The 22,065-nt window shown below is 43.4% G+C and overlaps 1 protein-coding gene across 2 annotated transcripts in view; it reads left to right on the top strand.

The window, feature by feature from the left end:
• Positions 1-22,065, top strand: part of ercc8 (excision repair cross-complementation group 8) — a 104,988-nt gene that overhangs the window by 67,021 nt on the left and 15,902 nt on the right. For both annotated transcript variants that reach the window (XM_085971480.1, XM_085971489.1), the window contains 2 exons: positions 3,535-3,732; positions 13,284-13,373. In XM_085971480.1, coding sequence (XP_085827606.1) covers positions 3,535-3,732; positions 13,284-13,373 — 288 coding nt within the window. The remainder of the gene's footprint in view (positions 1-3,534; positions 3,733-13,283; positions 13,374-22,065) is intronic.

Genomic DNA, 22,065 nt, shown 5'->3' on the forward strand with positions numbered 1-22,065 from the left:
ATATTATTTCTATCATTGAGACCATTAGCTCAGCATACAGATCCTGAAGGTCCCAGATTTGATCTATGGTCTAAATTGAGATGTCTGATCTCAGTAGAGACAGCAGGAAGATGCTAGCAGGTGAGGATATGATCAGGCTTTTCTGATCATAGAAGAATATCAAAGCAGAATAGCCTGTCAAGACTGACTGGGCTCACACATGCAGAATGGCCACTTGGATGAGGTACTAGTGCTGCCAGTACCCATAGAACCATATTCAGTCATAAATCACGGCTGTCAGGAGTGATGGGGAAATCATGTGAGGGGGCAAAAAAACAAATCATTGAACACCTAGCTTCACCTAAAGAGATGAAGCCAGTGAAATGTTAGAACAGAGCTTTCAAATTCTAGAGATGAGATGAGTACAACAGAACTCTAGATATGACCTCAGCAATTTAGTAAACGTGCAGTGGTCACTAACTCAGAATGTGTTCAGCCACATTGATGCGTATTAGTCAAAGAATAATCACACACAACTGATGAGATGTCATTGTATGTCACACTGGAGAAGATGGGCAGAAAGCCTAACTTTGACTAGTTCTGTATGTATAGAGAATGGCATCTATAATCAACTGTCACATTTTGTTTGTTAATCCCTCTCTTGGTCATCATACCATTACTGGCCAAGAAAGTGGACAAAATACAAGCTTGTGTACAACCACGAGTTGTCAATGCTAGGGGAAGCACCCTTTTAGCAAAATGTTCCAGCACTAAGGCCTAGAAATTCACTAGCCTTAGCGCCGCTTTTGAGGCGCTAGAGGGACTAGCGCCAGAGTTATGGCCAGTTGAAAAATTCCCTGGGGCCCTAAAGCGGCGTTGCACCGGTAGCGCTGCGCCGGCACCAATGACGTCATCGGTGTGCGCAGCGTCCCGGTTGCCATGCCGACGGGCCCCAGCGCCGAAATTTAGTTGCGGCCGCCTCGCCCGTGGCAGCCGCAACTAAGACTCTGGCAACAGAGTCCAACATGTGTTTGCGCCGGCGCATTAAAGGCCCCGCGGCGGCCGGCCGCTTTCCCGCCGGCCGCCTGCCCACAGCTCCCTCCCCGGACTTCTCTCTCCACCCCCCCCCCCCCCCCCCCCAGAACAGATGCAAGCCCGGCACTTGTCCGAGGTGCCGGGCTCATTTTTAAACAGATTTGCGCGGGCCGCGGCCGGGTGCAGGCAGCTCCTCCTTAACGGAAGGAGGAGGCCTGCACTTCCCCAGCCTGCCGCACCGCATCGGGCGCCGCAGCGCCGGAATTGCGGCGCTAAACGGCAGTTAGCGCCCTTTTCCAGGCGCTAAGACCCTTCAGTAGCGCCGGCAGCCGTTTGGGCGCGGCGCTACTGAATTTTTGGCGCGCGCAGGGGGACTTAGCGCCGGCACTAACTTCCGGTGCTAAAGCCCTGGCTAAGCCAAAACCCAATTTCTAGGCCTAAATGTTTCCTGTGGAACGTAAAAAGCTAAATAAAGCCAAAGAAAGTATGGAACCGTTGCAATAGTGATGTTATTTTTCTAAATATCAAATACGGTGTATTACATGTATAATATGACTTTGCCTGTGGAATTAATTTAACAGACAAAAAGAGAAAGCTATTGGAAATCAGAAATTCGGAACAGAAAATGCTGGAAATGCATTGATCCGTCAGCATCTGAAAAGAAAAGGACATATTAATGTTTCATTTCGATCATTTATCTGAACCGAAATTGAATGCACGGAGAAAATTCTAGCCATATAGTATAGCACCATCACAACCAAATAGTGGGAAGGAGATGGAGGAACAAATTTGCAAGCAAATTTCAGAAATCTGTACAAACGATAGTGATAATGGGGGACAAGTTGCTACATTAGTTTATGATATAGTAGCAATAACAGACCTGGCTCAAACAACGGCAGGAATGGGAACTTAATATTTCAGGCTACAATGTATTCAGGAGGAATAGGGATGGAAAAGAAAGGAGGGAGGGTTGCAGTATTGTTCAAAGATGCTGCTACAGCCTGGTAAGGGATGATGTGCGTGAGGATTCAAAGACAAAATCTATTTGGTGAGAGTTAAGGAGATGTATGATTCTATGATTCTAACTGCAAAGTTTCTCTATAGAACCTTTTCAGACATTGTGTAGCAACTGTAACAGGTTACAAAATGTATATTTCAGAACAAATGCGCCTCACCTTGTTTTCACACATATTTGGGGTTAAACAAAATTATAATTTTATTTTAGTTTATTTCCCTACCTCTCACTTTAAAACATCTCTATTTGCCTTGCACTATTTCTTGGTTGAGAAAAAACACTCTCTGTTTCTGCTCTATAGCAAACTCATACGAAATGCAAGCTTGACTTGCTCTTGAAATTGCTCCTTTCTTTCTATTAGAGAAGCAGATTGCTTCTGCTCAGTCCCAATCCATGATAATATGACTGAAATCAGGGCATTGCCTTTTGGGGAGCTTGGGACATTCCTCTATCATATTGGCCCAGAAATTCGGGTCGGAGGCTTCCCGCGGGTGCAAGCCTCTGACCTGCACTTACCTAGCGCGCCGGCCATTGAGCTGTGGGCCCCCGTGGGATTCCGATCCTGGGCCTCCTCCAACTGCCGGCGCGCAGTGCTTGTGTATCCCAGGGGCGCAGTTAGTTCGATGCGTCCCCTGGGATCACGTGGGCCATGGAGAGCCAATGGTAGCAGGGAAATGCCCATTCATAAAATTGACAGGAAGAGCTGTCAAAACTATAAATACTATAAGCCCCAAAACATCACTAAAACTTTAAATAAAAAAATTTTTAAATCACATTTTAAAAATAACTATAAATTACATAAAATAACTATTTTAAACAATAATTTAAATTTTTGAAAAAAATAATTACATTTTCTAACAGGGCTAAAAATAAACTTGCCTTTCTTTAAAGTATTTAAAAATAATAAACCTGTGGAAAAAAATGTTTTAATTTTAATTAATTCACTACTTACCTTGTTAAAAGCAGGCCTTGCGCCTGCTTTTTACATGTGTAACTTCTGGAGACTTACCCTCCCAGAGAACCTTTCAAAAAAAATGTAAGTTCCAGCGTACGCGTTCGACCTCTGAACCCCTTTAAGGGAACGGATGTTCCGGTTTCCCGTGCATGCGCAGTGCATGCACAAAACCGGCACTTCCATTGGGCCTACGGGTGAGTACCCCGTGCGTACTCACCCGTGGAGACCTGAATTTCTGGGCCATAATGTTGGTTCACCAACATTCTCTTCCACTGTTCTGACAAAAGGTCATCGACCTGAAACATTAACCCTAAGTTTCTCTCCAACTTGACCAACTGAGTATTTCCAGCATTTTCAGCTTTTATTTCAGACTTCCAGTATCTGCAGTATTTTGCTTTTTGTTTATCTGCCACTGTTAACACCAGTGGGTTCTACAGCTTAGCCTAGTTCAGGATAATTGTTTAAAATGAAATCAGCAAAGTTATAAAAACTAAAAAGATAGAAAACTGAAGTATTTTAAGAAGTAATTGCAATGATTTGACACTTCCAGGTGAACTACGGAAGAGTGTGCAATGAAAGCCGAAAGGGTCTCAAGTTTACCGTGTCCAGTGGCTGCAGCCCAGATTTTGCCTTTGTTCCTGTTGAAAGTTGTATTGCTGTTTATGACATCTACTCAGGACAACTGCAAACTGAACTCACGGGACATTATAATTATGTAAACTGCTGCACATTCCAGTCTGACTTCCAAGTAAGTAAAGTTCTTAGTCTGTACGTACTTTACTATAGTTAAAAGATCTACGGCTAACAGCCGAACTTAAACCGCCAATCATTCAGTGACAGAGATACTGATGATATTTCTAGACATGACCTGCACTTCAGTAACTTGAGCCCTCTGCATTTTCCAATATATGGAGGTTTAATTTCTAACCTATTAGAGATTGTTCAGCAAAAATTGGAAAGATATTCTTGCTGCAAGAAAATCTATACAAACTGGTTTTCTATTTAGTGCTTCTTCAGACAGATCAAATAAACCACTTTTGCAGCTTAAACAGGTAAAGGAACAGAAATTCAAATGTTTCTTATTCAAGATTGTGTTTTTTTGTTACATTTTGCTGGAGAAGGAAATGTGACTATACAGGTATATCTTCATTCTTGTGATGATAGTCAGATGTTTGAAACCAGTCACTTTATTTTTCATTGTAATGTGACACTGGTTGCAAGACCACTTTCTTGATCAGTACATTTCCAGCCCAATGAGGAATGAGGCATTACTGGATCTGGTTCTGGGGAATGAGGTGGGTCAAGTGGAGCAAGTGTCAGGAGGGGAACATTTAGGGAACAGCGATCATAGTATCATATGCTTTAGATTAGCTATGGAAAAGGACAAGGAGCAATCTCGGGTAAAAATACTTAATTGGAGGAGGGCAAATTTAAGTGGGTTGAGAACGGATCTGGCGCGGGTAAATTGGAATCAAAGATTGGCAGGCAAAACTGTAATCGAACAATGGGCTGCCTTTAAAGAGGAGATGGTTTGGGTGCAGTCGAGGTACATTCCCACGAGGGGGAAAGGTAGCGTAACCAAAGCCAGAGCTCCCTGGATGATGAAAGAGATAGAGAGTAAGATGAAGCAGAAAAAGGGGGTGTATGACAGATGTCACATTGAGAATACAAGTGCGAACCAGGCTGAATATAGAACGTTCAGCGGGGAAGTGAAAAAGGAAATAAGAGGGGCAAAGAGAGAGTATGAGAATAGACTGGCAGCTAACATAAAAGGGAATCCAAACGTCTTCTATAGGCATATAAATAGTAAAAGGGTAGTAAGAGGAGGGGTGGGGCCGATTAGGGACCAAAATGGAGACCTACGCATGGAGGCAGAAGGCATGGCTGAGGTACTAATTGAGTACTTTGCATCTGTCTTTACCAAGGAAGAAGATGCTGCCAAAGTCATAGTGAAAGAGAAGGTAGTTCAGATACTGGATGGGCTAAAAATTGACAGAGGTGGTAATAGAAAGGCTGGCTGTATTTAAAGTAGATAAGTCACCAGGACCAGATGAGATGCATCCTAGGATGCTGAGTGAAATAAAGGTGGAAATTGTGGAGTACTGGCCATAATCTTCCAATCCTCCTTAGCTACGGGGGTGGTGCCAGAGGACTGGAGAATTGCAAATGTTATACCCTTGTTCAAAAAAGGGTGTAAGGATAAATCGAGCAACTACAGGCCAGTCAGTTTAACCTTGGTGGTGGGGGCAGCTTTTAGAAACAATAATCCAGGACAAAATTATCAGTCACTTGGACAAGTGTGAATTACTTAAGGAAAGTCAGCACGGATTTGTTAAAGGCAAATCATGTTTACCTAACTTGTTAGAGTTTTTTGATGAGGTAATAGAGGGTTGATGAGGCAAATGCGGTTGATGTGGTATACATGGACTTCCAAAAGGCGTTTGATAAAGTGCCAGCAAAGTTGAAGCCCATGGAATAAAAAGAACAGTGGCAGCATGGATACGAATTTGGCTGAGTGACAGGAAACCGAGAGTAGTGGTGAACGGTTGTTTTTCAGACTGGAGGACGGTATACAGTGGTGTTCCCCAGGGGTTGGTACTAGGACCACTGCTTTTTTTATTGATATATATTAATGACTTGGACTTGGGTGCACAGGGCACAATTTCAAAATTTGCATATGACACAAAACTTGGAAGTATCATGAACAGTGAGGAGGATAGTGATAGACTTCAAGAAGACATAGACAGGCTGGTGGAATGGGAGGACATGTGGCAGATGCAATTTAATGCAGAAAAGTGCGAAGTGATACATTTTGGTAGGAAGAACGAGGAGAGGCAATATAAACTAAAGGATACAATTCTAAAGGGGGTGCATGAACAGAGAGACCTGGGGGTATATGTGCACAAATCGTTGAAGGTGGCAGGGCAGGTTGAGAAAGCGGTTAAAAAAACATACAGGATCCTGGGCTACATAAATAGAAGCATAGAGTACAAAAGCAAGGAAGTTATGATGAACCTCTATAAAACATTGGTTTGGCCTCAACTGGAGTATTGTGTTCAATTCGGGACACCATACTTTAGAAAGGATGCGAAGGCCTTAGAGAGGGTACAGAAAAAATTTACAAGAATGGTTCCAGGGATGAGGGACTTTAGTTACGTGGCTAGACTGGAGAAGCTGGGGTTGTTCTCCTTCGAGCAGAGAAGGTTGAGAGGAGATTTGATAGAGGCATTCAAAATCATGAGGGGTCTAGACAGAGTAGATGGAGAGAATCTGTTCCCATTGGCGGAAGGATTGAGAACTAGAGGACACAGATTTAAGGTGATTTAGCAGAAGAACCCAAGGCGACATGAGGAAAATCTTTTTTTACGCAGCAAGTGTTTATGATCTGGAATGCACTGCCTGAAAGGGTGGTAGAGGCAGAATCAATCGTGGCTTTGAAAAAGTAATTGGATAAGTGCCTGAAGGAAAAAAATTTGCAGGGCTACGGGGAAAGGGCGGGGGAACGGGATTAGCTGAAGTGCCCTTGCAGAGAGCCAGCATGGGCTCGACGGGCCGAATGGCCTTCTGTGCTGTAACCATTCTATGATTCTATATATTCAGACCAGCAGGAAATTCATATCTACACAAATGACCAGTCAGGACAAGGGAGAGCTAAACAGCCTGCTCTCTGGAAGCAGAAAGGATGTTGAATTATACCATGGGTAACTACTGTGAGTAGGGAGACCAGCTTGGGATGATCCTGATGCACCTTATACTGACAGGCACAGAATAGATCCATCACTTTTGTCCACAATTTGAATAGTGACAACAACAGAAACTCCACCAAAATTATATAGGAATACATAGGATTACATAGGATATACGGCACAGAAACAGGCCATTCAGTCCAATCAGTCCATACCGGCGTTTATGCTCCACTGAAGCATCCTCCCGTCTTTCCTCATCTATCTCTGTCAGCATAACCCTCTATTCCCTTCTCCCTCATATGCTTATCTAGCCTCCCTTAAATGCATCTTAAATTGTGTTTTTGATCCCAAAGTCTAAATCGTTAATAAATTGTGAACAACAGTGGTCCCAGCACTGATCCTTGTGGAACACCACTACCCACCTTCTGCCACTGTGAATAGCTACCCTTTACCCCTACTATCTGCTTTTTGTCTTGAAGCCAGCTAACTATCCATTCTGCTGCTTGACCCCTGACTCCACATTCTCTGACCTTGTTCATCAGTCTATTATGGGGTACCTTATCGAAGGCCTTTTGAAAATCTAGATAAATTACATCTACTGCATTACCCTTGTCTATTCTCTTTTTTTGACAAACTTGATTGAATTTTTTGAGGAGGTAACGAGGGTAGACGAGGGTAATGCATTTGATGTAGTTTATGTGGACTTTAGCAAGGCTTTTGATAAGGTTCCACATGGCAGACTAGTCACAAAGTTAAAAGCCCATGGGATCCAAGGTAAAGTGATTCAAAACTGGCTCGGAGACAGGAAGCAGAGGGTAATGGTTGATGGGTGTTTTTGTGACTGGAAGGCTGTTTCCAGTGGGGTTCCGCAGGGCTCAGTACTAGGTCCCTTGCTTTATGTGGTATATATTGATGATCTAGACTTGAATATAAGGGGTATGATTAAGAAGTTTGCAGATGATGCTAAAATTGGCTGTGGTTGATGCTGAAGAAGGAAGCTGTAGACTGCAGGAAGATATCAATAAATTGGTCAGGTGGGCAGAACAGTGGCAAATGGAATTCAATCTGGAGAAGTGTGAGGTAATGAATTTGGGGAGGGCTAACAAGGAAATGGAACGCACATTAAATGATAGGACACTGAGTAGTGTAGAGGAACAAAGGGACCTTGGAGTGCATGTCCACAGATCCCTGAAGGTAGCAGGCCAGGTAGATAAGGTGGTTAAGAAGGCATACGGAATGCTTGCCTTTATTAGCCGTGGCCTAGAATACAAGAGATGGGGGGAGGGGTTATGCTTCAACTGTATAAAACACTAGTTAGGCCTCAGCTGGAGTACTGCGTGCAGTTTTGGTCACCACATTACAGGAAAAATGTGATTGCACTGGAGAGGGTACAGAGGAGATTTACAAGGATGTTGCCGGGAGTAGAGAATCTTAGCTATGAGGAAAGACTGGATAGGCTGGGTCTGTTTTCATTGGAACAGAGGAGGCTGAGGGGAGACCTTATTGAGGTGTATAAAATTGAGGGGCATAGATAAAGTGGATAGAAAGGACCTAATTCCCTTAGCAGAAGGGTCCAAAACCAGGGGGCACAGATTTAAAGTAATTTAAAGGTTTAGAGAGGATTTGAGGGGAAATTTCTTCACTGAGGGTTGTGGGGGTCTGGAACTCACTGCCTGAAAGGATGGTAGAGGCAGGAACCCAAACCACATTTCAAAAGTACTTGGATGTGCACTTGGGATGCTCTAACCTGCAGGGCTACGGACCAAGAGCTGGGAAGTGGGATTAGGCTGGATGGCTCTTTGTTGGCCGGTGCGGACATGATGGCCTCCTTCCGTGCTGTAACTTTCTATGATTTATCTCTCCAAAAAATTCAATGAGGTTGGTCAAGCAAGACTTTCCCTTTTGAAATCCATGCTGACTATTCATAATTATATTTTTGGTTTCTAGATGTTCTTCTATTTTGTCCATTGTTTTTCCTACCACCGATGTTAAGCTGACTGGTCTATAGTTCCCTGGACATGTTCTATCTCCCTTCTTAAATATAGGTATCGTGTTAGCTATCCACCAGTCCTCTGGCACTACACCTTTTTCTAATGAATTATTAAATGTGTGTAATAATGCCTCTGCTATCTCTTTCCTAGATTCTTTTAAAATACACGGGTGTAATCCAGGGTTTTTTTCCTCTGAGTTTGATTCGTTTATTTAATATATCTCTTTTTATTTTAAATGCAATTATTTCATTACTAATCTCATGATCCAATGTCCTGTCCACCTGTTCTATTTCCCTGGTAAATACTGAGGCAAAGTAATTATTTAATATTTCTGCTCTCTCTATCACTGCCTGTGGTATTATCCTGTCCATCCTTTAGTGGCCCTATTCCCATCCCGACCGTCCTATTTTTATTGATGTGCCTGTAAAATATTTTACTATTTTTTGTTTTATGTTCCTTGATAATTTAACTTCATAGTTCCTCTTTGCCTTCCTAATTGTTTTTTTGATTTATTTCCTAATCTCTTCGTATTTTCCCTTTTCATGCTGTCCCCTGCTGTCTATGTACTTAATATATGCCTCTTTCGTTAACCTCAATTTTTCCCTTATGGCTTTATCCATCCATGGTGTCTCATTTGTGTTTAGCTTGTTCTTGTTTTTTAGCGGAATATATTTTTCCTGGACTCTGTTGAACACTGTTTTAAATGTTTCCCATTGCTGTTCTACGTCATTGTTTGCCAATATTGTTGTCCATTTTATTTTTCCAAGTTCTATTCTCAGCCCCTCAAAATCAGCTTTTCTCCAATCTATGGTAAATCAACTAAGAGTTTGCAGCTACTACACCTCAGGGGCATAAACAGCACAACTAGAAACTAAATGGTGCCTAGCTGACCTCCCAGTCCCTTAGCTCTCAGAGGAGAGCACAGACACAGCTAAGTACCCCAATCTAGGCCAGCAAAATCCAAAAAGTAATCAGACTTGCACTCCAGCAAAATCCCAGAGCTAGATGGTTCCCTGCTAATTTTACATAACATTGCTAATGAGGTTCTGGAGATGGGCCCCCTCCCAGAGTTCTTCAACTCTCCACAATGATCCTAATTCACAGAAAGAATAATATTCTATTGCATGTGCGTCATACAGATGCCTGCACTTCTGAACAGCGACTACAAGATACCAACCAAAAGGTTGGACTCCGTGGTTCCCAGTCTAGTCGCCAGGCTTCATACAAGGTTGGCTCTTGGCAGATAGCACCAGATTCCTTTTTAATATGTGTCAGTGCAGTAAAACAAACATGCCAACCTTGGAACTATCACCTGACAGAAAAGATTTTTCAGCAAGTAAAACGGGGCTTCCTACTCTCATATTTGAAGGAATGACCTTTGAGGATACATTCACACAGTTAGTCAAAATCCTCTACTCCACTTCCTCATCCTTAGTGTGAACAAATGGCTATACCTTCGCCACGTTCCCCTCCTGTTTGCTTTGTTCATAGAACTCCGATATGGGTGGCGGAGCCCTTTTACCTCAGGAATTTGGGTTCAAACTCAATCCAGATTGAAAGAAGGAAGTCTATCTGTTAGCTGTAAGGATCCAATGTGAAATGATTTAGGGCAGTCTCAATCCAGTTCTGAGTGGGTATAGGCTTACAACACAAAACTGTCCCGAATGACTGGTGTGGAAAATGAAAAATTTGTCACATAATGCAGTACAAGGTTCTCTCCTGAGGTTGGGGCTGAGACATGTTTTGGAGCAGAGAGTAGAGAGAGCTTTACACTGCATCTTACTATAAGTCGTCTGCTTGATGCTCACACTTGGGGCGCGATCTTGCCAGCCCTGTGGAGGCAGGACTGCCGGAAAAATGGCAGAATTTGGGGGCGGGTGCCCAACCCGCCTCCGTGCCATCTTGCCAGGAGGCAGGTAGCCGACCTGCGTTGGGTCCCGTCTCCTTGGAGGCGGGAAGGGAATTAGTGCCAACTACCTGTTAATAGGCAGATAAGAGGATTATCCCCATTTTACCCACACAAGTGCAGACTTCCCGAAGGCTCCGAACCCCGCCAGGGTCACCGAGGAGAGTAGTGGGTCTGCGGGGTGCAAAAGTGCACTGTGGAGGTAAATGATGGGTGCAAGTGTGGAGGTGCGTATGTGAGGTAAGTGGAAAGTGTTAGTAAAAGTTTACTTACCTTTGTTTCTTCCTGCAGGCTTTAAGAGTTGGGTATGCGGAGAATCTCGCACCTCCGCGGCAGAGATGACAGATGGCTGTTACATTCTCCAATGCAACAACCATCTAATTTCTGCAAAAGAAAGAGGTTTGATGAGTCTTGAATTCAAGAACTCATTTTTGACAGATCAAACGTCATACTTTGATGTTCTCTGTAACCGGCTTTCCCTTAATTGGCCTGCTAAGCCCGCTTTAACAAGGTCAGTCAAGGGAAAATAGCGTGGGTTGGCCAGAAATTGATGGAGGCGGGACTGAACTGTTAAAGTGGGAGTCATGCCTCCAAAGGTTCCCCATTGGCAAAATCCAGCCCTTGGTGTCTAAAATGGGAACATCATCTTTCCCCTGCATTAACATATTTTTTATTTTTTTTATTTTTTTTTTTATAAAGAACTCCTATCCAGGGCCATCTATACAGGGCCATATAAACAAGCCACTACATCCAGGTGGTACAGGGTAGTGGAGTGGAGTGCAAATTATCACTGTCATCTGTATAGAGTGCTATTTTGTGCTCTGCATTTGCCTCCCAGCATCCTTCAGTCCACCAATGCTTTTCTGGCTTTTGAACTACAAACTTGATTATTTCAAAGGATATGCTCTGGCCAGGTCAGCTCACTACCCGACCCTGAAATAAATCTGAGAGTCCTACCCAATTGCTTGCAAAGAGGAAGGTTTCAAGTACTTGGGCTTGACTGTGACACCCAAACTTGCAGGCCTTAACAAAAAAAAACTTCCTTCTCCCCAACCTTTCCACTATATATGTAGACTCAAACAGATGGAATACCACTAAGGAGACCAAGCACTATAAAGGTAGCATGCTCCTACATCTCCTAGCTGTTCCAGATGTTTCGTATTCCAGCAAAACAATTCGCTAATCTTAACAGACGCATCTTCTGTATCCTATGCTTCAGAATATACTTGTGACATTTACAGCTTCCCAAGAGGGAAGATAGACTCAGTCTCCTGAACTTCCATCTCCTCTATTGGACACTGCAATTGCCTGGAATAATGTGTCCTTCTAAAACGTCTGGCTCGGAATGGAGGCAACTGTTACCTGACCAATCCCATTGCATGCTCTCTCTTTCTCATTCCCCAGAAAATGCTAGCTGTTGCCCAAAATTGCCCAATAGTATACCCAACCCTAGCAGCCTGGAGGGAAGCATGGATTACACTGAAGGTGCCCTAGGGCCCATCAGTCCTCTCTCTGCTGATGAGGCAGATTCAATCTTCCAGAGACTTTCAACCTCCATCTGCAGCATACTGAGAGATAATTAGCACAAAATCTTCCCGGACCCATACATTACCCAAAAATGCTCCATAAATTCCACCGAATTCTGTCAGATAAGTGTTGCCAAACCAGTAGCCATATGGGCACTATCAAACATGCATCCTGATCCTGCTCACCAATTTTGGGCAGAGGTTCTGAAGACAACTGTACCAATCCAGCTACTTCTAATGGGACAAGGAACCCCCCACCAACAACATGTTCATTCAACTTTCTTTCTAAGCACCGATAGATGCATCCCTCAGTACTGGAGCATTTTATTGCTTAGTAGAGAACCCCAAGGACAAATATCAATTGACACATGCACGAGGGCTTACTCCGGAACCTTTTTTTTTAGCCAATCCCAACTTTAGAAGGGAGTGAAAACCATAAGGATCCTTTCTGAGAAAGCTGTAAAGATCCCTTTTTAGGTAGTCAGTATTGACCTTCTGGTGAGACAAATAAGAATATTATTCAAGAACATTTAAGGATAGTGTCGAAGCAGAGTGGGGAAATTGAAATTGGGATGGAAAATTGAGTTGTTTGATTCCATTTCCTTAAAACCTTTCATTTGAATTTGAGGAATAAAATATACAACTGTTAGTGATAACTATAGTATTCGAAATGAAGTGTCACTGTTGTGAAGAATTAAGGTTAACTTTAATAACTTGGTTCTTTTCTGTTCTTCTGAATGGGTTTCTTTAAACAGTGAGTGCCGATGACAGTGACTGGCAGAAGTCCCTGAGTTCAGCAATGAAAAGAAGCTGCATTAACATATGGTTGAAATGACATAATTGCTGAGGTATTCTGAGCTATGATTGTATCTCTGCTAAAGCTACTTCAGTTCCTTCTTCCATCTGGACTTAGTAATTTCTGCCAGCCAATTCTCCTAATGATGCAATGAACACTCTGTTTAAAGGGACATACTAGTTCTTTTGTGTGTGGAGGAGAGAGGATGAAATGGGAACTTTGAATTTAAACTGCTTCTCTCAGTCTGTTTATTTTTATGTTAAAAAAATACACTATCTGTTAGGGGGAAATTGTGAATTTTGTCACTCTCAGAAAACCTGCTGTAGATTTACTATTGAGAACTGGTCTTCCAACATATGCAAAATGTGTTTTAAATATAATCTTCCCTTTGCAGGAGCTTTATAGTGGTGGCAGTGATGTTAACATTTTAGCATGGATTCCAGATCTTGGTCGAACATGTGTGGAAAATGATGAACAAAAGGGGGTAAGAGTAAAAAATTATACAGTATATTTTATTTCTACAAAATAAAACTGCTCCTCTTTACATGATATTGTAATATCTTCTACCATAGAACCACAGAAGGAAGCCATTCATCCCATTGTGTCAATTCAATTTAAAACTAATTCCATTGCCACACTCTCTCCCATAGTATTTTCTGCTTCACATATTTCTCCAATTCTCTCAAAATACGCAGTAGTCTCTGCATCAACTATTCCATGCTCTGCATAAAAAAAATTCTCCTAAAACCACTCCTCACCCTCTTAGTGACAATTTTAAATTGATGAACCCCCTCATCACAGACTCTTGAACTGAAGGAAATTGTCATCATCATTTTAAAAATCTCTATTAAATCTACTTCAGGTGTCCAGTGGAAATAGTTTCAGAATCTCAAACCTCTCCTCAGAACGACAGTTGCCTATCCCTCTTATCCTGGTGAATCTACGTTGTACACTCTCCTTGGCTTTAATGTCATTTCTATAATGGCACACCTAAAAGTGCATGCAGTACTGCAGTCTAACCAATGTTTTGTATAAATTCAGCATTACTACTTTCCTCTTGTACTCAATGCCCCTATGTATAAAAGCCAAAATTCTATTACCATTCTTTGTGGCTTTACCTGCCTGCACACATACTTTCAAGGAACTATGTTTTTGAACCCCTACGTCTCATATTCAACCACATTCTTCCATTGAGTGTATACTCACATTTCTTGTTTTCCATCTTAAAATGTATTCCACGCACTTTTCCGCATCAGTATATGGTAGCATAGTGGTTATGTTACTGGACTCGTAATCCAGAGTCCTGGACTAATGATCCGGAGACATGAGTTCAAATCCCGCCACGGGCAGCTGGGAAATTCAGTTAATTAAATAAATCTGGAATAAAAAAAGCTAGTATCAGTAACGGTGATCAAAAAACTACCATATTATCGTAAAAATCTTTAGGGAAGGAAATTTGCCATCCTTAGGTCTGGCCTATATGTGATTCCACAGCAATGTGGTTGACTCTTAACAGCCCTCTGAAATGGCCTAGCAAGCCACTCAGTTATACCAAACTGCTACAAAGTATACTAAGAATAAAACCGGATGGACCACCCGGTATCAACCGAGGCACCAGACATGACAAAGGCACACCCAGTCCCAGTCGACCGTGCTAAGTCCTCCTCACTAACATCTGGGACATGTGCCAAAATTGGGAGAGCTGCCTACAGATTAGTCAAGCAACAGCCTGACAGTTATACTGAACCATGACAGAATCGTATCTTTCAGCCAATGGCCCAAACTCCTCCATCACCATCCCTGGGTACGTCCTGTCCTAACCGCAGGACAGACCCACCACAGGTGGCGGCACAGTGGTATACAGTCGGAAGGGAGTGGCCCTGGGAGTCCTCAACATTGACTCCGAACCCCATGAAGTCTCATGGCTTCACGTTAAGCATGGGAAAGGAAACCTCCTGCTGATTACCACCTACTGCCCTCCCTAAGCTGAGGAATCAGTGCTTGTCTATGTTAAACAGCACTTGGAAGAAGCACTGGGGGTAGCAAGGGCACAGAATGTACATCACCAACAGTGGCTCAGTAGCACCAGTAGTGACCGAACTGGCTGAGTCCTGAAAGACATAGCTGCCATGCAGCAGGTGGTGAGAGAACCAACATGAGGGAAAAACCTACTTGACTTTGTCCTCACCAATCTACCTGTCGCAGATGCATGTGTCCATGACCGTATTCATAGCACTGACCACCGCACTGTCTTTGTGGAGACGAAATCCCATCTTCACACTGAGAACACCCTCCGTCGTGTTGTGTGGCACTACCACCGTACTAAATGGGATAGATTCAGAACAGATCTAGCAGCTCAAAACTGGGCATCCATGAGGCGCTGTGGGCCATCAGCAGCAGCAGAATTGTATTCCACCACAATCTGTAACCTCATGGCTCAGCAGATCCTCACTCTACCATTATCATCAAGCCAGGGGACCAACCCTGGTTCAATGAGGAGCGTAGAAGAGCATGCCAGGAGCAGCCCCAGGCATATCTAAAATGAGGTGCCAACCTAGTGAAGCTACTACACAGGACTACATGCATGCATGCTAAACAGCGGAAGCAGCATGCTATAGACAGAGCTAAGCGATCCCACAACCAACGGATCAGATCCAAGCTCTGCAGTCCTGCCATATCCAGTCGTGAATGGTGGTGGACTAATGGGAGGTGGAGGCTCCATGAACGTCCCCATCCTCAGTGATGGCGGAGCCCAGCACGTGAGTGCAATAGACGAGGCTGAAGCGCTGGCAACCATTTTCAGCCAGAAGTGCCGAGTGGATGATTCACCTCTGCCTCCTACCGAGGTCCCCACCATCACAGAAGCCAGTCTTCAGCCAATTTGATTCACCCCATGTGATATCAAGAAACAGCTGAGGTCACTTGATACAGCAAAGGCTATGGGCTCCGACAATATCCCAGCTGTCGTGCTGAAGACTTTTGCTCCAGAACTAGCCACGCCTCTAGCCAAGCTGTTCCAGTATAGCTACAACACTGGCATCTACCCGACTGTGGAAAATTGCCCATGTATGTACTGTCCACAAAAAACAGGACAAATCCAAACCAACCAATTACCGCCCCTTTAGTCTACTCTCAATCATCAGCAAAGTGATGGAAGCTGTTGTTAACAGTGCTATCAAGTGGCACTTACCAATAACCTGCTCACCGATGCTCAGTTTGGGTTCCGCCAGGACCACTCGGCACCAGACCTCATTACAGCCTTGGTCCAAACATGGACAAAAGAGCTGAATTCCAGAGGTGAGGTGAGGTTAGAGCATCAAGGCAGTATTTGACCGAGTGCGGCATCAAGGAGCCCAAGTAAAATTGAAGTCATTGGGAATCAAGTGGTAAACTCTCCACTGCTGGAGTCAACAGAAGATGGTTGTGGTTGTTGGAGGCCAATCATCTCAGCCCCAGGACATCACTGCAGGAGTTCCTCGGGGCAGTGTCCTAGGCCCGACCATCTTCAACTGCTTCATCAATGACCTTCCCTGCATCATAAGGTCAGAAGTGGGGATGTTCGCTGATTATTGCACAGTGTTCAGTTCCATTCGCAACTCCTCAGATAATGAAGCGGTCCGTGCCCACATGCGGCAAGATCTGGACGACATTCAGGCTTGGGCTGATAAGTGGCTAGTAACATCCGCACCAGGCAATGACCATCTCCAACAAGAGAGTCTAACCACTGTCCCTTGACATTCAATGGCATTACCATTGCCGAATCCCCCCTATCAACATCCTGGGGGTCACTATTGGCCAGAAACTTAACTGGACCAGCCACAAATACTGTAGCTGCAACAGCAGGTCAGAGGCTAGGTATTCTGCAGCAAGTGATTCACCTCCTGACTTCCCAAAACCCTTCCACCATCTACAAGGCACAAGTCAGGAGTGTGATGGAATACTCTCCACTTGCCTGGATGAGTGCAGCTCCAACAACAGTCAAAAAGCTCAACGCCATCCAGGATGAAGCAGCTCGCTTGATTTGCACCCCATCTGCCACCTTAAACATTCATTCGCTCCCTCCACCACCAGCGCACCGTGGCTGCAGTGTGCACCATCTACAAGATGCACTGCAGCAACTCGCCAAGGCTTCTTCGGCAGCATCTCCCAAAACCACGACCTCTACTGCCTTGGAGGACAAGGGCAGTAGGCGCATGGGAACACCATCTGCTCCAAGATCCCCTCCAAGTCACATATCATCCTGACTTGGAAATATATCGCCGTCCCTTCATCGTCACTGGGTCAAAATCCTGGGAATCCCCCCCTAACAGCACTATGGGAGTACCTTCACCACACGGACTGCAGCGGTTCAAGAAGGCGGCTCACCACCACTTTCTCAAAGGCAATTAGGGATGCGCAATAAATGGCCTTGCCAGCGACGCCCACATCCCATGAACGAAAAAAAAATTGCATCTGCCATCCATCTGCCCATTCCGCTAACTTATCTATGTCTTCCTGAATTATTTCAGTCTTGCTCACTGTATGCTAAACCTCCTATATTTTTATCATCAGCAAATTTGGAGATTGTGTTCCAAATCATAGGTATCTAGAGAACCAAAGAAGACCCAGCACTGACGCCTAGAGTACATGACTTCCAACCCTTCTCCTGTATGGGCACCATCCAGTTACCTTAAATCTTTGTTTCCTATCAACCAATTTTCTTTCATTGCTGCTACATTTTCTTTTAAACAATATGCTTCAACTTCCTAACCGGCAGAAACCTCCGAGCAGGTGCCCACATCAGTCAGGGAATTATGTTTGGAGGGGTGCCAAAGAGAGTATATATCTTTTTAATGTAGGAATATAGAAATATTGGCCCAGAAATTCGGGTCGGGGGCTTCCCGCGGGTGCAAGCCCCCGATCTGCACTTAACTAGCGCGCCGGCCATTGAGCTGTGGGCCCCCGTGGAATTCCGATCTGGGGCCTGCTCCAGCTGCTGGCGCGCAGTGCTTGCGTATCCCAGGGGCGCAGTTAGTTCGATGCGTCCCCATGGATCACGTGGGCCATGGAGAGCCAATCGGAGCAGGGAATGCTCCATTCATAGGTTTGACAGGAAGTGCTGTCAAAACTTAGAAATACTACGGCCCCAAAACATCACAAAATCTTCAAATAAATTTTTTTTTAAATCACATTTTTTAAATAAACTATAAGTTACATGAAATAACTATTTTAAACAATAATTTAAATTTTTGAAAAAAATAATTTTATTTTCTAACGGGGCTAAAAATAAACTTACCTTTCTTTAAAGTATTTAAAAATAATAAACCTGTGGAAAAAATATGTTTTAATTTTAATTAATTCACCACTGACCTTGTAAAAAGCAGGCCTTACGCCTGCTTTTTAAATGTGTAAATTCTGCAGACTTACCCTCCCGGGAAAACCTGTTCGTCCTCTTAACCCCTGCTTTCAGGGGAACGGAAGCGCTGGTTTCCCGCGCATGCGCAGTGCATGTAAGAAACCGGCACTTCCATTGGGCCTACGGGTGAGTACCCCGTGCGTACTCACCCGTGGAGACCCGAATTTCTGCCCCATTGCTTTCATTCAAATTAGGAAAAGTTTAATTAACATTTTTTTAGAAAATGAGATAGCTCTTTTGATTGCCCGATCATGCTCTTAGCTAAATGATGGCGAGTCCACGTTTGATTCCCAGTATGTGATGAGTTTGCTGATCTCAGCCAAAATTCGTTCTCATGACTCTATTCTGCTGGAAAGTATCTAAGTGTGAACATCAGTTGAGAACAGGATCAGCCTCAACTGTGATGCCTGTTTAAATAGTCTGCTGATACTCGTTGTCTAGTTTCCAGTTGGAAATTTTGGAGCAGAAGGAGGCCATTTGGCCATTGTTTCTATGCCACTTCAAGCTCTCCCACCAGAGCTATCTAATCCAATTTCTTTGCTCTTTTCCAGTACCCTTTAATATCTTTCTTCTTCAAGTATTTATCTAATTCTCCCATAACTGATGATTGACTTGGCTTCAGTTAGTAACATGAAGAAACACCACTTGGGCAAGCAACCAGAGGGCTCCCAGCCCATGGCATTGTACCACTGCATTGTCTTCAGGAGAGAAGGAGAAATTTGAGGGAAAGAATATTTCAAAATTAACATCTTACTTTGTCACTTGGTGATGTTTTGCCATTAATTAAATTCTAATAATCCAGTTACCATTCTTAGTAAAATGCTTCAAGGTGTTAACCTTGGCTCAGTGATAGCACTCTTGCCTCTGAATCAGAAGGTCATGGATTCAAGCCCCACTCCAGAGAGCACATAATCTAGGCAGACACTTCAGTCCTGCACTGTTGGAGATGAAGCCAGTGAAATGTTAGAACAAAGTTTTCAAATTTTGGAGATGAGATGAGTACAACAGATCTCTAGATATGACCTCAGCAATTTAGTAAATGTGTAGTGGTCACTAACTCGGAATGTGTTCAGACACATTGGTGCGTGATAGTCAAAGAATAGTCACGCACAATTGATGAGATGTCATTGTATGTCACACTGGAGAAGAAGATGGGCAGAAAGCCTAAATTTGACTAGTTCTGTATACCTGCTCTCCTGATGGCAGTGATTCATGATTGTCAGCCATGGTGGCACTCTTGTCTCTGAGTCAGAAGATCAGGGGTTCAAACCCCACTCCAGAGACTTGAGCATTTAATCTAGAGTGGCACTCCTGTGCAGTACTGAGGGAGTGCCGCACTGTTGGAGATACTATCTTTTGGATGAGACATTAAACCGAGGTCTCATCTGCCCTCTCAGGGACGTAAAAGATCCCATGGCACTATTTGAAAAAGAGCAGGGGGGTTCTTCCGGTGTCCTGGGCAACATTCATCCCTCAATCAAAACCCAAAACAGATGGTCATGTCATTTATTTCATTGCTGTTTGTGGGAGCTTGCTGTGCGTGGATTGGTTGCTGCCTTTTCCTACATTACAACAGTGACTACTTAGCTGTAAAAACACTTTGGGACATTTTGAGGTTGTGAAATGTGCTATATAAATGCAAGTCTTTCTTTCTTTCAGAAAATAGTGTTCAAATTTATAGTTCATACCAAACTAAGATTATCTTTAAAAAATAATGATTAATCTTCCTCAATTCCTTATGATGTGCAGTCTTTGGGAACTGGCAGACTGAGAGGAACTGGCAGGATAAATAGTTATCTTAATGTCTTCTGCAAAAGAACATTTCATTTTCAACATGTGAAAGTAAAACAGTTAGATCTTTTGAGATTATGAAGTTATTGATGAAATCACCAAACTTTAATTATTTGATATTTTCTACGAACAATCAGATTTTTTTGTTTTATTTGCATTAATTTATTTCAGTAATCTATTTATTGATTGGATTTGCCCCTAGCATTGCCTGGACTGCCAGTTTGGAACCGAGAGTCTAAATAGCAATTTTTATCCCATCATGCATCAGTACCTCATTAATTAATTAAAAAATATATATACATCTTAATAAATTTGTAACAAACACAAATCTTGATCCCAGAAAATGCTATGGTACAAATACCAGTAATTCCTTAAATCTAGAAAGCAATTATTGTAAGACCAAAAGCATAGCATTCAGTTCTTTAACCACAGAAAGGTAACTGAGGGTAAAGAATTCCACTTGAAACAAAATGGCCCAGAAATTCGGGTCCCAATGCGTGAGTACGCACAGGGTAATCACGCGTGGACCCGATGGAAGTGCCGGTTTCTTGCATGCACTAAGCATGCGCAGGAAACCAGCACTTCCGATCCTCTAAACGAAGGGGTTCAGAGGGCGAACACGTGCGCGCGGGAGTCTGCGCGTGCGCTTTGAACTTAGGTTTTTTTTACAGGTTTTTCCATGAGGGTAAGTCTTTAGATTTTAGAAATGTAAAAACCAGGCGTAAGGACTGCATTTTAAAAGGTAAGTGGTCAATTAATTAAAATTAAAACATTTTTTCCACAGGTTTATTATTTTTAAATACTTTAAAGCAAGGTAAGTTTATTTTTAGCCCTGTTTTTTTATAAAAATTTTTTTTTCAAAAATTTAAATTATTGTTTAAAATAGTTATTTAATGTAATTTATAGTTTATTTAAAAAGTGTGATGATTTTTTAAAATTTATTTGAAGGTTAACTACTGTTTTGGGCCCTCAGCATTCATACGTTTTGACAGGTCTTTCTGTCAATCTTATGAATGGGCTTTTCCCGCCTCCGATTGGCTGCCCATGGCTCACGTGATCCCAGGGGACTCATCGCACTAACTACGCCCCTGGGACACGCCAGCACAGCGTGCTGGCCTTGGGGCCAGGCCCCGGAGAGGAATTCCACACAGGCCCAGAGCTCAACTGCCGGCGCGCTAGGTAAGTGTAGGTCGGGGGCTTGCACCTGCGGGAAGCCCCCGACGCGAATTTCTGGGCCATTAACTAAGATTGAAGGTCTTAGGATATTCAGTTCTTCATTGGTCTTTTAGCAAAATGTTCCCATGTAGTTACTTACAGCCTTGACTCGGTGATAGGTAAAAAGCGGGATGAGGTCCTAAAAGCGGAATATAGGGAGTTAGGAGGTAAATTAAAAAACAGGACCTCAAAAGGTAGTAATCTCAGGATTGCTACCAGTGCCACGTGCTAGTCAGAGTAGAAATAGAAGGATACTTCAGATGAATTCGTGGCTAGAGGAATGGTGCCAGGGGGAGGGATTCAAGTTCCTTGGACATTGGAACCGGTTCTGGGGGAGGTGGGACCAGTTCAAACCGGACGGTCTGCACCTGGGCAGGGCTGGAACCGATGTCCTAGGGGGTTTGTTTGCTAGTGCTGTGGGGGAGGGTTTAAACTAAAATGGAAGGGGGTTGGGAACCTGAGCAGGGAGACAGAGGAAAGGGAAACAAGGATAAAAGCAAAAGATAGGAAGGAGAAAAACAAAAGTGGCAGTCAGAGAAATCAACGGTTTAAATCAAACATGGCCACAGTAAATAATAATTCTAATAGGTCTAAGAGCGTTAAAAAAACAAGCCTGAAGGCTTTGTGTCTTAATGCGAGGAGCATTTGTAATAAGGTGGATGAATTGGCTGCGCAAATAGAGGTAAACGAATATGATTTGGTTGGGATTACGGAAACGTGGCTCAAGGATGGCCAAGACTGGGAACTCAACATCCAGGGGTATTCGATATTCAGG

This window comes from Somniosus microcephalus, chromosome 2 (genome assembly GCF_052327205.1).
Source record: "Somniosus microcephalus isolate GS21.2 chromosome 2, FLI_Smic_1.0, whole genome shotgun sequence".
Lineage (NCBI taxonomy): Eukaryota > Metazoa > Chordata > Chondrichthyes > Squaliformes > Somniosidae > Somniosus > Somniosus microcephalus.